The sequence below is a fragment of the Mya arenaria genome, chromosome 16 (genome assembly GCF_026914265.1).
Source record: "Mya arenaria isolate MELC-2E11 chromosome 16, ASM2691426v1".
Lineage (NCBI taxonomy): Eukaryota > Metazoa > Mollusca > Bivalvia > Myida > Myidae > Mya > Mya arenaria.
Window position 1 is genome coordinate 45439035 of NC_069137.1, and position 13234 is coordinate 45452268.

The following is a 13234-nucleotide window of genomic DNA, read 5'->3' on the forward strand; positions in this document are numbered from 1 at the left end:
ATCAGTATGCGTCGTTCAACATTACAGCACCAATACAACAAACTAAGCATGGTTTAATAATGAAAAAGTTAAATGTAAATAGGAAAACAAAACACACGTTCAATGCATAAAACATAATTACATAAGGGCAGAATATAGGAACTGAAACGAAATGGATTATAGTAAATTCCATGGCCGCTCGTGTATGATATATATATATCGGTTCATCGCAACCCGAACGTAGGGTGTTTCCGGAAACGAGGAACACACTTCGCGAGGGTTTGGATGAACCTAATTTCCACGAGCGGCCGTGGTAGACGCTCTTTTTCCCACCCCAGTCAATACAATGAAGTTAAAATGCAACTCTTTTGTGCATAGTGAAAATAAATCTCAAATATAGAAATGCAATGAGTTGTGTTTGTCATTTATATGCACGCAGTGATTCAGAATATTTAAATAGTCAAACTGTTTTCTAAATAGTTCTGTGGAGAGGGCAGTATTATTGTTTGAACGTAGCTCGATTAACATTTATTTTTATTTTAAATATTGCCACTAGGCAAGGTTTCAAAGTGATTCGGACGACGGTTTTCAACAAGGGATGTAATTGATCGATGACAATAAAAGGTAGTTCCTTACGGGTATTCTTTTATCTTTGTCCATGAGCAAGATGACGATTATTTTCAGCATGGCCAAATATTTAAAGGTTCTTATCTGGGATGGGAAAATACTGAATCTGTCTTGTATTAAACATAGTAAGTTGAAGTGAAGAAATGTTATCCAATTGAATGTTTATGTAATAATTTGGAATACATTTTTACAGATGAAGACAGTGGTTACCAAAAACGAAACACGTTTTAGTAAAGAAACCTTATGTGAATGAAAAATAAAGCTTTTCATAGATATACAAAACAATATTATAAATAATTATCTAGTACTACATAGTGTACACAAATCACATAGACAGCAATCAATGTCGCTTCACTTTCAACTTTAAAGCATCGATTTCATGGCAATTAAGTGTTCATAGAACATCCTCTGTAAACAGTTTGCAGGGTTGACGTCATACTTCTTACGATAGATCTTTTTATGTTCCTACACTATTGCTGAAAATATAAACAGAACAGTTGATTATGTTCATTTCTAAAGCAATCGGAGTACCTCGGCCATCTCCGCCATACGTCGAGCCTCAGATGCAGTACGGTGCATTATTAAAAGAAGTTCGTTAAATTAATAAAATAATAATATAAGTTATATTACTAAGTTTAAATTTATTCCTAGTGAAGTGAAGTTTTGCATAAATCATATAGATTACTAAGCCAAAGTCCAAAAGCGTTACTCCTTAATTGAAACTACTACGCGATTTACTTACAGCAAAGTTTAATGTAAACACTTATGACATCCAAGCTCGTTTTCGGTGGAAAATGTCCTATAAGCGAAAAGATTCGTAACTAGAGGAAATATGAAATGACATTGTGTTATTTCAAATGCTAAAATGTGTGTGCCTTTTGTTGTAAACGAGAAAATACTGAACTGTGAGTGCCGTTTCGTTGTAAACGTTGAAATGCTCAAATGTGTTTAGCTTTTAGTTGTACGAGATGTTTGTTGGTTCGAATTGTGTGACGTATGGGTTGGTGTGTTTTTGCGAATTGTGTGACGTGTGCGTTGGTGTGTTTATGGCAATTGTTTGACGTGAGCGTTGATGTGTGAACATTTGTATGCGATTGTGCGAACTTTGCGACGTGTGTGGATGTGTGTTTGTACAAATTATGCGACCTATGTGTGACTTAAGACGTGTTTAAGTGCGCTTAATCGGTTACAGAAACGCATCAAATTGTTACACTTCTTAGCTTAGAAATGACTATGTCAGTATTGAGTCAACTCTATGTTGAAAAGCAAATGAGTAGATGATACATCTTATCCTACGTACCTATTACTCTGTCTGTTGTCCTGCAGCAGCAGTAGTAGATAATACACAGCGTAATCAGGAACCCGGTGACACCCCCGACCCCGCCGCCAGCATATACACCCACGCTCGTACTCTCTCTATTTATAAGGATAATATTTGTCAAACTACCATTTGTATTTGTGGCGTCAGATAGTATGTAATGAAATATCAAATTACAAGAGAAATCGGGATCAAATGGCCTCAATTTTATAATGCAGTCGAACCTCGTTTCGTTGAACTCTTTTATCACGACGTTCTGGTGTTGTGGAAATTTCTTCCAATGTGTTGGATTTATTTATACTTTTTTATTATGGTTATATCAAATATTCGTTTCTTGAAGTAAATTCCGAGTTACCAACGACTGTATATGTACGACATCTTTATGACGGAACGTCAAGCGGTCAGGCAATATCCAAAATCCATTCAGCTGAATCTCTTATTTTGTCGTTTTTGTATATTTTGTCATTGTATGATTCGTTTAATATCATGAAATTTAACACAAAAGTGGGCTATTCAAAATTATTAAATGTACATAATGAACGGTCACAGTAAGTCGCTTAAGTGAACGTTTCTCGTCAACAAAATAAGATGATGCATAATATATACATATGCAAAGATAGAAAACAATAGAATCGGTCTGTTCATAATCCTATCTAACTAGTACAAAATTGTTCCTAGCCTGATTAATGAGATGCGTCCATGGGCCCTGCTTTAATAAAATACCTTAGTCGTAAATCTTAGTCTGCGTAATGCTCGGAACACTCGTTCGGAACGCATAGAAAGATACAATCTTTAGCTTTACGATTTTTATTGAAACGGCGCCCTCGGACTTTAAGATTTACGATCTTTATTGAAACGGCGCCCTCGGACTTTAGATTTACGAGCTTTATTGAAACGGCGCCCTCGGACTTTAGATTTACGAGCTTTATTGAAACGGCGCCCCCGGACTTTAGATTTACGAGCTTTATTGAAACGGCGCCCCCGGACTTTAGCTTTACGAGCTTTATTGAAACGGCGCCCTCGGACTTTAGCTTTACGAGCTTTATTGAAACGGCGCCCTCGGACTTTAGATTTACGAGCTTTATTGAAACGGCGCCCTCGGACTTAAGATTTACGAGCTTTATTGAAACGGCGCCCTCGGACTTTAGATTTACGAGCTTTATTGAAACGGCTCCCTCGGACTTTAGATTTACGAGCTTTATTGAAACGGCGCCCCCGGACTTTAGCTTTACGAGCTTTATTGAAACGGCGCCCTCGGACTTTAGATTTACGAGCTTTATTGAAACGGCGCCCTCGGACTTTATATTTACGAGCTTTATTGGAACGGCGCCCCCGGACTTTAGATTTACGAGCTTTATTGAAACGGCGCCCTCGGACTGTTATCAATAATTAGAAACTAATTGATTGGCCTTATATTAAGCTGACCCATAGGCTGAATGGAATCACTGAGGCATGTCTAAGAAAAAGATATTAAGATCAATATTGAATACTGCTCCTGAAGTATATATATATAAGTTCCTAATTGTATTCTGATAAACGCGGATGCGGAGATTAAATATAATACAATGACGTGTAGTATAAAATTGCCCGGTTTGTGGAGCCCACAATCAGACTATTAGTTTTTTTTTGTTTTGGAAACTAGGCCCTTTTTCAATAAAAGGTCTTAGTCATAAACCGGACGGTGCTAAATAGTACTCAGGGACACCCGTAAAGTCTCGGGCAGAATCTATATCATAGATAATAGAATAATTCAGGGCAACGCAGTTCACACCAAAATAATTATTGTTGAAACCCATTGGTCGAACTAGCTTGGCTCGATTTACTCGTTGGCTCAAATTGAATGTAATCATGTTCACTTGGCTCAATTGTCCCATGCTCGAGGTATTTTGCCGGTTCTTGGGAGTTCGAGTCTACAGGTCCAGACTGTATATTGTGATTGTGGGGTCGCTGAAGACGTCAAAGCCTCGACAATGACTCTGTGCAAACATAACAAGAGATAACAGGCGGCATATTCGGGAAAGGCAAATAACTGTACTTAAGAAGTGATGCCCCTTTTCTACTAAAACATGTAGACGACCACTTTTGGTGATTAAAGTAGTATTTGAGTCATTTCTATAGAAACATCCCCTACGGCTTCCCTATACCTCCCCAGCAACCCCAACACACAATATACACCACCCTTAAGCGCTATAATGATCAAATGAGCCCCAAACACACACACACACGAACACACACGCATACGCTTTGTATACACTCATAAATATTGATGTGTTGTCTGTTTTTTTGTGTGTTTATTCCTACGTAAAAAAACAACAATTTGGGTTGTGCTAAAACCTGATACTCGGTACCCGGTATCACTTTCCGGTCCAGGAGTACCGGACAGGGTAAACCGGGTTATTATTAGATGATACGGTGTCAGCTTGCAGAGCTCATGTATAACCTACCCTTCACAACACTTCCTGGAATGGTCATACGACGACCCGCAACACCCATAGTCACAGTACTTAGATGACGTAGTCCATTGGTTATAATAATACGAGGTTGTGTCAACCGTGCAATACGTTGCCGCCACTGCTTGACTAACTATAAAACAAGAATATTCCATTAATATGTAATTTATAATAATTCCAATAAATATATCTTAGTAATTATTTCAATAAGTTTGTCGATATAGTTATTCCACTTAATTTGTGTTTGTAATTTTTCACTAAATTTGTCCTTCATAAATTGTACTAAAATTGTCTTCGTAATAATTTCTCTAAATTTGTCTTTGTAATATTTCAAATATTCTTTTTTTTTATTATTCCACTAAAATTGTCTTCGAAATTATTCCACTTAATTGGTCTTTGTTACTACTCAACTAAAATTTGCCTATGTGAATTAATTTTGTAATAATTATATTTGAATGTAGGACAGTTGCGTCAACTTGCCTAAACTATCTATAAATTATTATAACAGTACACTTTTGATTCGCTGATTGTTCCAGGGCGATACAATTTCATCATTAATGATTAAGGTAGTTGTAGAGTTTGTGGTCTCTTTGTGGAAAATAAATGCTTCTGTTCTCGTTCAATTAAGTTTGGCTTTTCAAAATGGTATATATTGCAATGTAATCTACTGCGTTTGTCTCTGTATTTACCATCATAGTTTCAGATATAACTTTAATAAATATACCGGAAATAAAGAGTTCTCAAATTGGATGGTTTAAAAAGGATACCTTGTTCAAAATTTGGCAACGGGTAAACATATCAATATAATAATGGAAACTATAGAACCATATAATTGTTATTGGCGTGTGATACTCATTAGATGCATATGAATCAAATCAATACATATCCGCAGCAAGAGAAACATAATATTAAATGAAATACATATATGGATCAAAACAATACAGAGTAGGGACACCATACACACACTGTCACATAACATACAAACATGGATCAAGACCTTTTAGAGTATGGCCAACAGTCACACACTGTCACATGACATACATACATGGACCAAGACCTTACATAGAGTTGAAAACAGCCAAACACTGTAATATTACATACATACATTGGTCAATACCTTACATGGTATGGAAAACAGACACACACTGTCACATTACATACATACATGGGTCAATGCCTTACATAGTAAGGACAACAGACACACATTGCCACATCACATACATAGATGGATCAAGGCCTTACATAGTATAGACTACAGTCACACACTGTCACATTACATACATACATGGATCAAGGCCTTACATAGTATAGACTACAGTCACACACTGTCACATTACATACATACATGGACCAAGACCTTAAATAGTATGGACAACAGACACATACTGTCACATTATATACATACATCGGTCAATGCCTTACATAGTATGGACAACAGACACATACTGTCACATTACATACATACATGGGTCAATGCCTTACATAGTATGGACAACAGACACACACTGTCACATTACATACATACATGGATCAAGACCTTACATAGTATAGACAACAGTCATACACTGTCACATCACAAACATACATGGATCAAGACCTAACATAGAATAGGCAACTAACACGTATTGTTACATGACATACATACATGGACCAAGACCTTACATAGAGTGGGAAACAGTCAAACACTGTCATATTACATACATACATTGGTCAATACCTTACATAGTATAGAAAAAAGACACACACTGTCACATTACATACATACATGGATCAAGACCTTACATAGTATGGACACCAGACACACACTAACACATTACATACATACATGGACCAAGACCTTACATAGAGTGGAAAACAGTCAAACACTGTCATATTACATACATACATTGGTCGATACCTTACATAGTATAGAAAAAAGACACACACAGTCACATTACATACTTACATGTATAAAGACCTTATATAGTATGGACACCAGACACACACTGTCACATTACATGCACACATGGACCAAGACCTTACATAGAGTTGAAAACAGTCAAACACTGTCATATTACATACATACATTGGTCGATACCTTACATAGTATAGAAAAAAGACACACACTGTCACATTACATACATACATGTATAAAGACCTTACATAGTATGGACAACAGACACACACTGTCACATTACATACATGCATGGGTCAGGGCCTTACATAGTAAGGACAACAGACACACACTGACACATTATATACATGCATGGATCAAGACCTTACATAGTATGGACAACAGACACACACTGTCACATTACATACATACATGGATCAATACCTTACATAGTATGGACAACAGACACACACTGTCACATTACATACATACATGGATCAAGACCTTACATAGTATGGACAACAGACACACACTGTCACATTACATACATACATGGATCAAGACCTTACATAGTATGGACAACAGACACACACTGTCACATTACATACATACATGGATCAAGGCCTTACATAGAAGGGACAACAGACACATACTGTCACATTACATACATACATGAATCAAGGCCATACATAGTAGGGACAACAGACACACACTGTCACATTACATACATACATGGATCAAGGCCTTACATAGTATGGAAAACAGTCACACACTTTCAGATTACATACAAACATGGATCAAGACCTTACATGGTATGGACAACAGACACATACTGTCATATTATATACATACATGGATCAAGACCTTACATAGTAGGGACAACAGACACACACTGTCACATTACATACATACATGGATCAAGACCTTACATAGTATGGACACCAGACACACACTGTCACATTACATACATACATGGATCAAGAACATACATAGTATGGAAAACAGACACACACTGACACATTACATACATACATGGATCAAGGCCTTACATAGTAAGGACAACAGCCACACACGGTTACATTACATACATACATGGATCATCAAGGCCTTACATAGTATGGAAAACAGACACACACTGTCACATTACATAAAAACATGGATCAAGAACTTAAATAGTATGGAAAACAGACACCCACTGACACATTACATACAGTGTGCCACATTACATACATACATGGATGAAGGCCTTACATAGTAAGGACAACAGACACACACTGACACATTTAATACATACTTGAGTCAGGGCCTTAAATAGTAAGTACAACAGACACACACTGTCTCAATACATACATACATGGATCAAGGCCTTACATAGTATGGACAACATACACACACTGACACATTACATACATACATGGATCAATACCTTACATAGTAAGGACAACATACACACACTGACACATTACATACATACATGGATCAAGGCCTTACATAGTATGGACAACATACACACACTGACACATTACATACATACATGGATCAATACCTTACATAGTAAGGACAACATACACACACTGACACATTACATACATACATGGATCAATACCTTACATAGTAAGGACAACATACACACACTGACACATTACATACATACATGGATCAAGGCCTTACATAGTATGGACAACAGACACACACTGACACATTACATACATACATGGATCAAGGCCTTACATAGTAAGGACAACATACACACACTGACACATTACATACATACATGGATCAAGGCCTTACATAGTATGGACAACATACACACACTGACACATTACATACATACATGGATCAATACCTTACATAGTATGGACAACAGACACATACTGACACATTACATACATACATGGATCAATACCTTACATAGTAAGGACAACATACACACACTGACACATTACATACATACATGGATCAATACCTTACATAGTATGGACAACATACACACACTGACACATTACATCCATACATGGGTATCAAGACCTTACATAGTGTGGACAACATACACACACTGACACATTACATCCATACATGGGTATCAAGACCTTACATAGTATGGACAACATACACACACTGACACATTACATCCATACATGGGTATCAAGACCTTACATAGTGTGGACAACATACACACACTGACACATTACATCCATACATGGGTATCAAGGCCTTACATAGTAAGGACAACATACACATACTGACACATTACATACATACATGGATCAAGGCCTTACATAGTATGGACAACATACACACACTGACACATTACATACATACATGGATCAATACCTTACATAGTATGGACAACAGACACATACTGACACATTACATACATACATGGATCAATACCTTACATAGTATGGACAACATACACACACTGACACATTACATCCATACATGGGTATCAAGACCTTACATAGTGTGGACAACATACACACACTGACACATTACATCCATACATGGGTATCAAGACCTTACATAGTATGGACAACATACACACACTGACACATTACATACATACATGGATCAATACCTTACATAGTATGGACAACATACACACACTGACACATTACATACATACATGGATCAATACCTTACATAGTATGGACAACAGACACACACTGTCACATTACATACATACAAGGATCAATACCTTACATAGTATGGACAACATACACACACTGACACATTACATACATACATGGATCAATACCTTACATAGTAAGGACAACAGACTTACACTGTCTCAATACATACATACAAGGATCAATACCTTACATAGTATGGACAACATACACACACTGACACATTACATACATACATGGGTCAGGGCCTTAAATACTATGGACAACAGACTCACACTGACACATTACATACATACATGGATCAATACCTTACATAGTATGGACAACATACACACACTGACACATTACATCCATACATGGGTATCAAGGCCTTACATAGTAAGGACAACAGACACACAGATATTATACATTCATGAAAAACACAGAAGCGATGCAGGAGTAAGACTCAAACGTCGCACAGAAATCTACATCGCATTCATTTATTCCCAATAATGAAACACTTCAAACCGAATTCAAATTGCATTGCAAAGAAAAATGCTAAATAGTCCGCATAAAACTGTAGGTTTGGAATGAAATATATGATCCAAAAACTAGAACGCTTGTGTTGCCTAAAGATATCAACAACAACATCAACACATATTTGCAAGTGTAATAGACCTTTCAGAAACAAACAGGTCCGAAACAAAGGCCCGTGTCGATCCATCCCTCATCACAAACGTAGGGATCTGTATTTTACGACGCCCAACAGATATGTCACACTTTCTGACAATGCCAGTGAGCCCCAGTGAGAATCAAAACCATATTCAGATCTTCTCCACCCCCCTTAGCGAGACTTATTTGAAACACTACGGAGCCTTTCGTGTTATTCATGGAAAAATTGTGCAAATAGGTCATAGATTGTCGATTTAAGGAATGAATTGTTGGGTTGACGTCATTATCGGAGTATAAACGCAATTGGGCTGGTCAAAGTGTGTGGAGTCCGATATCCAGACATGACAGACAACTGTAACAGACTGTTTGAGAATCGTAAGTCATACCATCGTATTATTTTCATATTCAGACAAGAGAGACAATGATAGCGGAATCTTTTCAAATTGCCACAAGACAGACCAAACATATTTTTTTTTATATCCAGACATGACACACAAATGTAATGGAATGTTTTAAAATTGCTACAAGTCAGACCACTGTAATATATTCATATTCAGAGAAGACATACCAATGGAATGGAATGTTTTAAAATCGTGACAAGTCAGACCACCGTAATCTTTTCATATCTAGACATGACACACAAATGTAATGGAATGTTTTAAAATCGCTACAAGTCAGACCACTGTAATCTACTAAAATCTAGACAAGTCACACAAATGGAATGAAATATTTCAAAATCGCGATATGTCAGACCACTGTAATATATTCATATTTAGGCAAGTCACCCAAATGTAATGAAATGTTTCAAAATTGCGACAAGACAGACCATTGCATTTTATATCCAGACAAGATATACTATTTTAATACAATTTTTAAAGATGAAGATGAGACCAACAACTCTGAGTGAATGTATTGAAATAGTGACAAAACAGACAATTGTAATCTTTTAATATCCAGACAAGACAAACAACTTTAATATAATGTTTTAACATAAATACAAGACCAACAACTCAAATTAAATGTTTTAAAATCGCGACAAGAAAGACCATTGTTATCTTGGCATATCTAGGCAAGACGAAACACTGAAATGGAATATTTTAAAATTGTGGCAAGACAGACTGTAATGCAATGCAATAATATTTTGGCAAGACAGACCATTGTTATGGAATGTTTTAAAATCTTGGCAAGACAGACAACTGTAATGGAATAATTTAAAACCGTGGCAAGACAGACAATTGTTTTGGATTGCTTTAAAATCGTGGCAAGACATACCACTGTTTTAGAATGTTTTAAATCGTGGCAAGGCAAACCACAGTAACGCAATGTTTTAAAAATGCATCAATACCGACACTTGCAATGTTATGTTTTAGAAAATAAACAAAATAGAATATTGCAATGGAATATTTTCAATTGTGTCAATGCAAACCACAGGTATTTATTCATGTTGTTTTTGAGAATTAAGCAAAAAAATACAAATTCATGTTATTTTATCAGGCACCGCTGATCTTGTTATTCTACGTCTGGCATTATTGTTCTTGTATTATTATTTATTTTTAAATTGATAACAAAAACCTTATTAACAAGTTTTACCAAAATATACGTTATTGAAAATTTGAAGTGAATAAAAAAATGTGTTCCATACAGTTTTGTCATGTTAAACACATGCATAATATGTAAACACTAATACTGGATGCAATTATTTTAATTACAGTATCAACATGTTTATGAACTAAATGGATTGCAAATTTATATAAAAATGCTTAAAAGAAAATCAGTTATTGAATATCCGTGATAGAAATGCTTATATATAACTATACATATATATTTTTATTTCTTCACACAAATATGAATCGTTATAACTTTTTGTTGATTGAACACTTGTGTGCGTGCATACTGTAGTTGTGTTCATTATTTTACTTAAATACACATCAATACGAACCATATTCAATAGTGAACACTGTCACAAGTAAACATATGAAAGTCCTCATTGTTTTACTATTTTCTACACTTTAAAAATTTAAGTGGTACCTCTATAAATGTCCGCAGCTGAATGGGGCTTACCGTAGCTAGATTTTGGAGAACATGTCTAGGCCTTGGTACAAAGATACGGCGAAAATGTAATAAATGCTACCTTCCTTTCTTAAAATTCAATAAACTTGAATCGGCTTTGTTCTTTTTTGTGTTTCAACAAAGACTGTTTACGCGCGATAGTAAGTTTACTGCTTAAAGGACCTAACTGAAACGTATTGGATACTAGATATGGTATAGTGTTGCATCTACAAGTCTCCTGATAACACACTATTTCGTGGAATATTACGAAATTTCACGATAAGCTTAACATACATCACATTGAACAAAGAGAACACCCTGGGTTTCTTAAAGCTGTACTCTCACTATGTCACCATCAGATAAGTGTTACAAACTTGGCCTAATATGATCAATGTGTATAATTATTATAGAAATGAGATATTCGAAGTTCAGGATAGAATGCATACATACATGGGACTTTGTATTCATTTTCAACAAGTTTATATTACACTAAGTACATATTTTATTTTCCCGTTCAATATTTCTTTATCTACTTTCTTCTGTCAACAAAGTAAGTGTTGAACATCATAACTTCTTTTAGTCTTTAATATAAAGAAAAAAAAACAATACTGTGAAATGCTAGTATTTCGTTAAAGAGATTTCGATGTTTCTGTATTAATCAGCTAAATCACCAGATCAAATTCAAAAGCTACTGACTGCGGCTTTTAACAAATATGACTTACGGACCATGTCATTCGTGAGGGTTTCCATGCGGGACAGTCTCTTTAAACGCCCTCTTAGCCATTAATTACTTGGGTATACACCTTCATTTTCTCAATGCCTGTTAAATTCAACCCTGTTAACTATTCAAATTGTCACCCGAGCTTTGTTCTTTACTTTATCATATCGAAATGAAATCGTCGTACAAAGATACCATTTAGGCTTGTTTATTTATATAATAGACACACAGATTCTTTATTTTCCTAAACACCATAATATAGAACAGAACAGAACAGAAAATTTATTTTGACTTAATCATATAAACAGCTCATCGTCACATTACACAACATACACAATACGTATATATATATATATATATATATATATATATATATATATATATATATATATATATATATATATATATATATATATATATATATATATATATATATATATATATATCTATCTATATAAACCAACTGTATGTAGTTCTATTGGCATACGATATATTAGTTATTTGGATTTACCAGAATTCATATCAGATCGTACTAAATAATCTGAGCATTAGACACTGATAAATACCGACAAAAGTAATATGATGTGAATTTAATATAATATCAAGCAATGCAATTACCGGTAGAAGGCGAGATTCAGAGCCGGTAGTGACGGGGATACCTGGAGAGGGCGAGAGCGGAAGGCGGAGAGTGACGGGATACCGAGAATGGGCGGGAGCGAGAGCCGGGGGAGAGTAAGGTTCCGAGAGAGGATGATAGCCGAAAAGTGACGGGAATACCTAAAGAAGTCGGGAGCGAGAGCCGGAGAGTGACGGGGATACCGAGTGAGAGCAAGAGCGATAGCCGTAGTTTGACATGTATATCGGGAGAGGGTTAATGCGAGAGCCGTAAAGTGACGCGGATACCGAGAGAGGGCGTGTGCGAGAGCCAACGTCTAACGG

General features: G+C 35.9%; 2 protein-coding genes across 2 annotated transcripts in view; one reads left to right on the forward strand and one right to left on the reverse strand.

The window, feature by feature from the left end:
* On the reverse strand, nucleotides 1-11573 carry LOC128221282 (uncharacterized). The gene is made up of 4 exons (XM_052929838.1): nucleotides 11468-11573; nucleotides 4369-4507; nucleotides 1907-2022; nucleotides 1-1082 (listed from the first exon to the last, which is right to left on the reverse strand). The coding sequence occupies exons 1-4, from the start codon at nucleotides 11514-11516 to the stop codon at nucleotides 1072-1074; spliced, it is 315 nt and encodes a 104-aa protein (XP_052785798.1). The 5' UTR covers nucleotides 11517-11573; the 3' UTR covers nucleotides 1-1071.
* Nucleotides 10611-13234, forward strand: part of LOC128221273 (uncharacterized) — a 19056-nt gene continuing 16432 nt past the window's right edge. The window contains exon 1 of the mRNA XM_052929828.1: nucleotides 10611-10959. Within this exon, the coding sequence (XP_052785788.1) occupies nucleotides 10924-10959 (36 nt within the window). The 5' untranslated portion in view covers nucleotides 10611-10923. The remainder of the gene's footprint in view (nucleotides 10960-13234) is intronic.

Coding starts and splice junctions, on each gene's coding strand:
- LOC128221282 (XM_052929838.1), bottom strand. CDS start 11,516: ATGAGGACTTTCATATGTTTACTTGTGACAGTGTTCACTATTGAATAT. Junction 4,508..11,467: donor AGTGTTCACTATTGAATATG/GTTCGTATTGAT, acceptor CTTGTTTTATAG/TTAGTCAAGCAGTGGCGGCA. Junction 2,023..4,368: donor TCCAGGAAGTGTTGTGAAGG/GTAGGTTATACA, acceptor CCTTATAAATAG/AGAGAGTACGAGCGTGGGTG.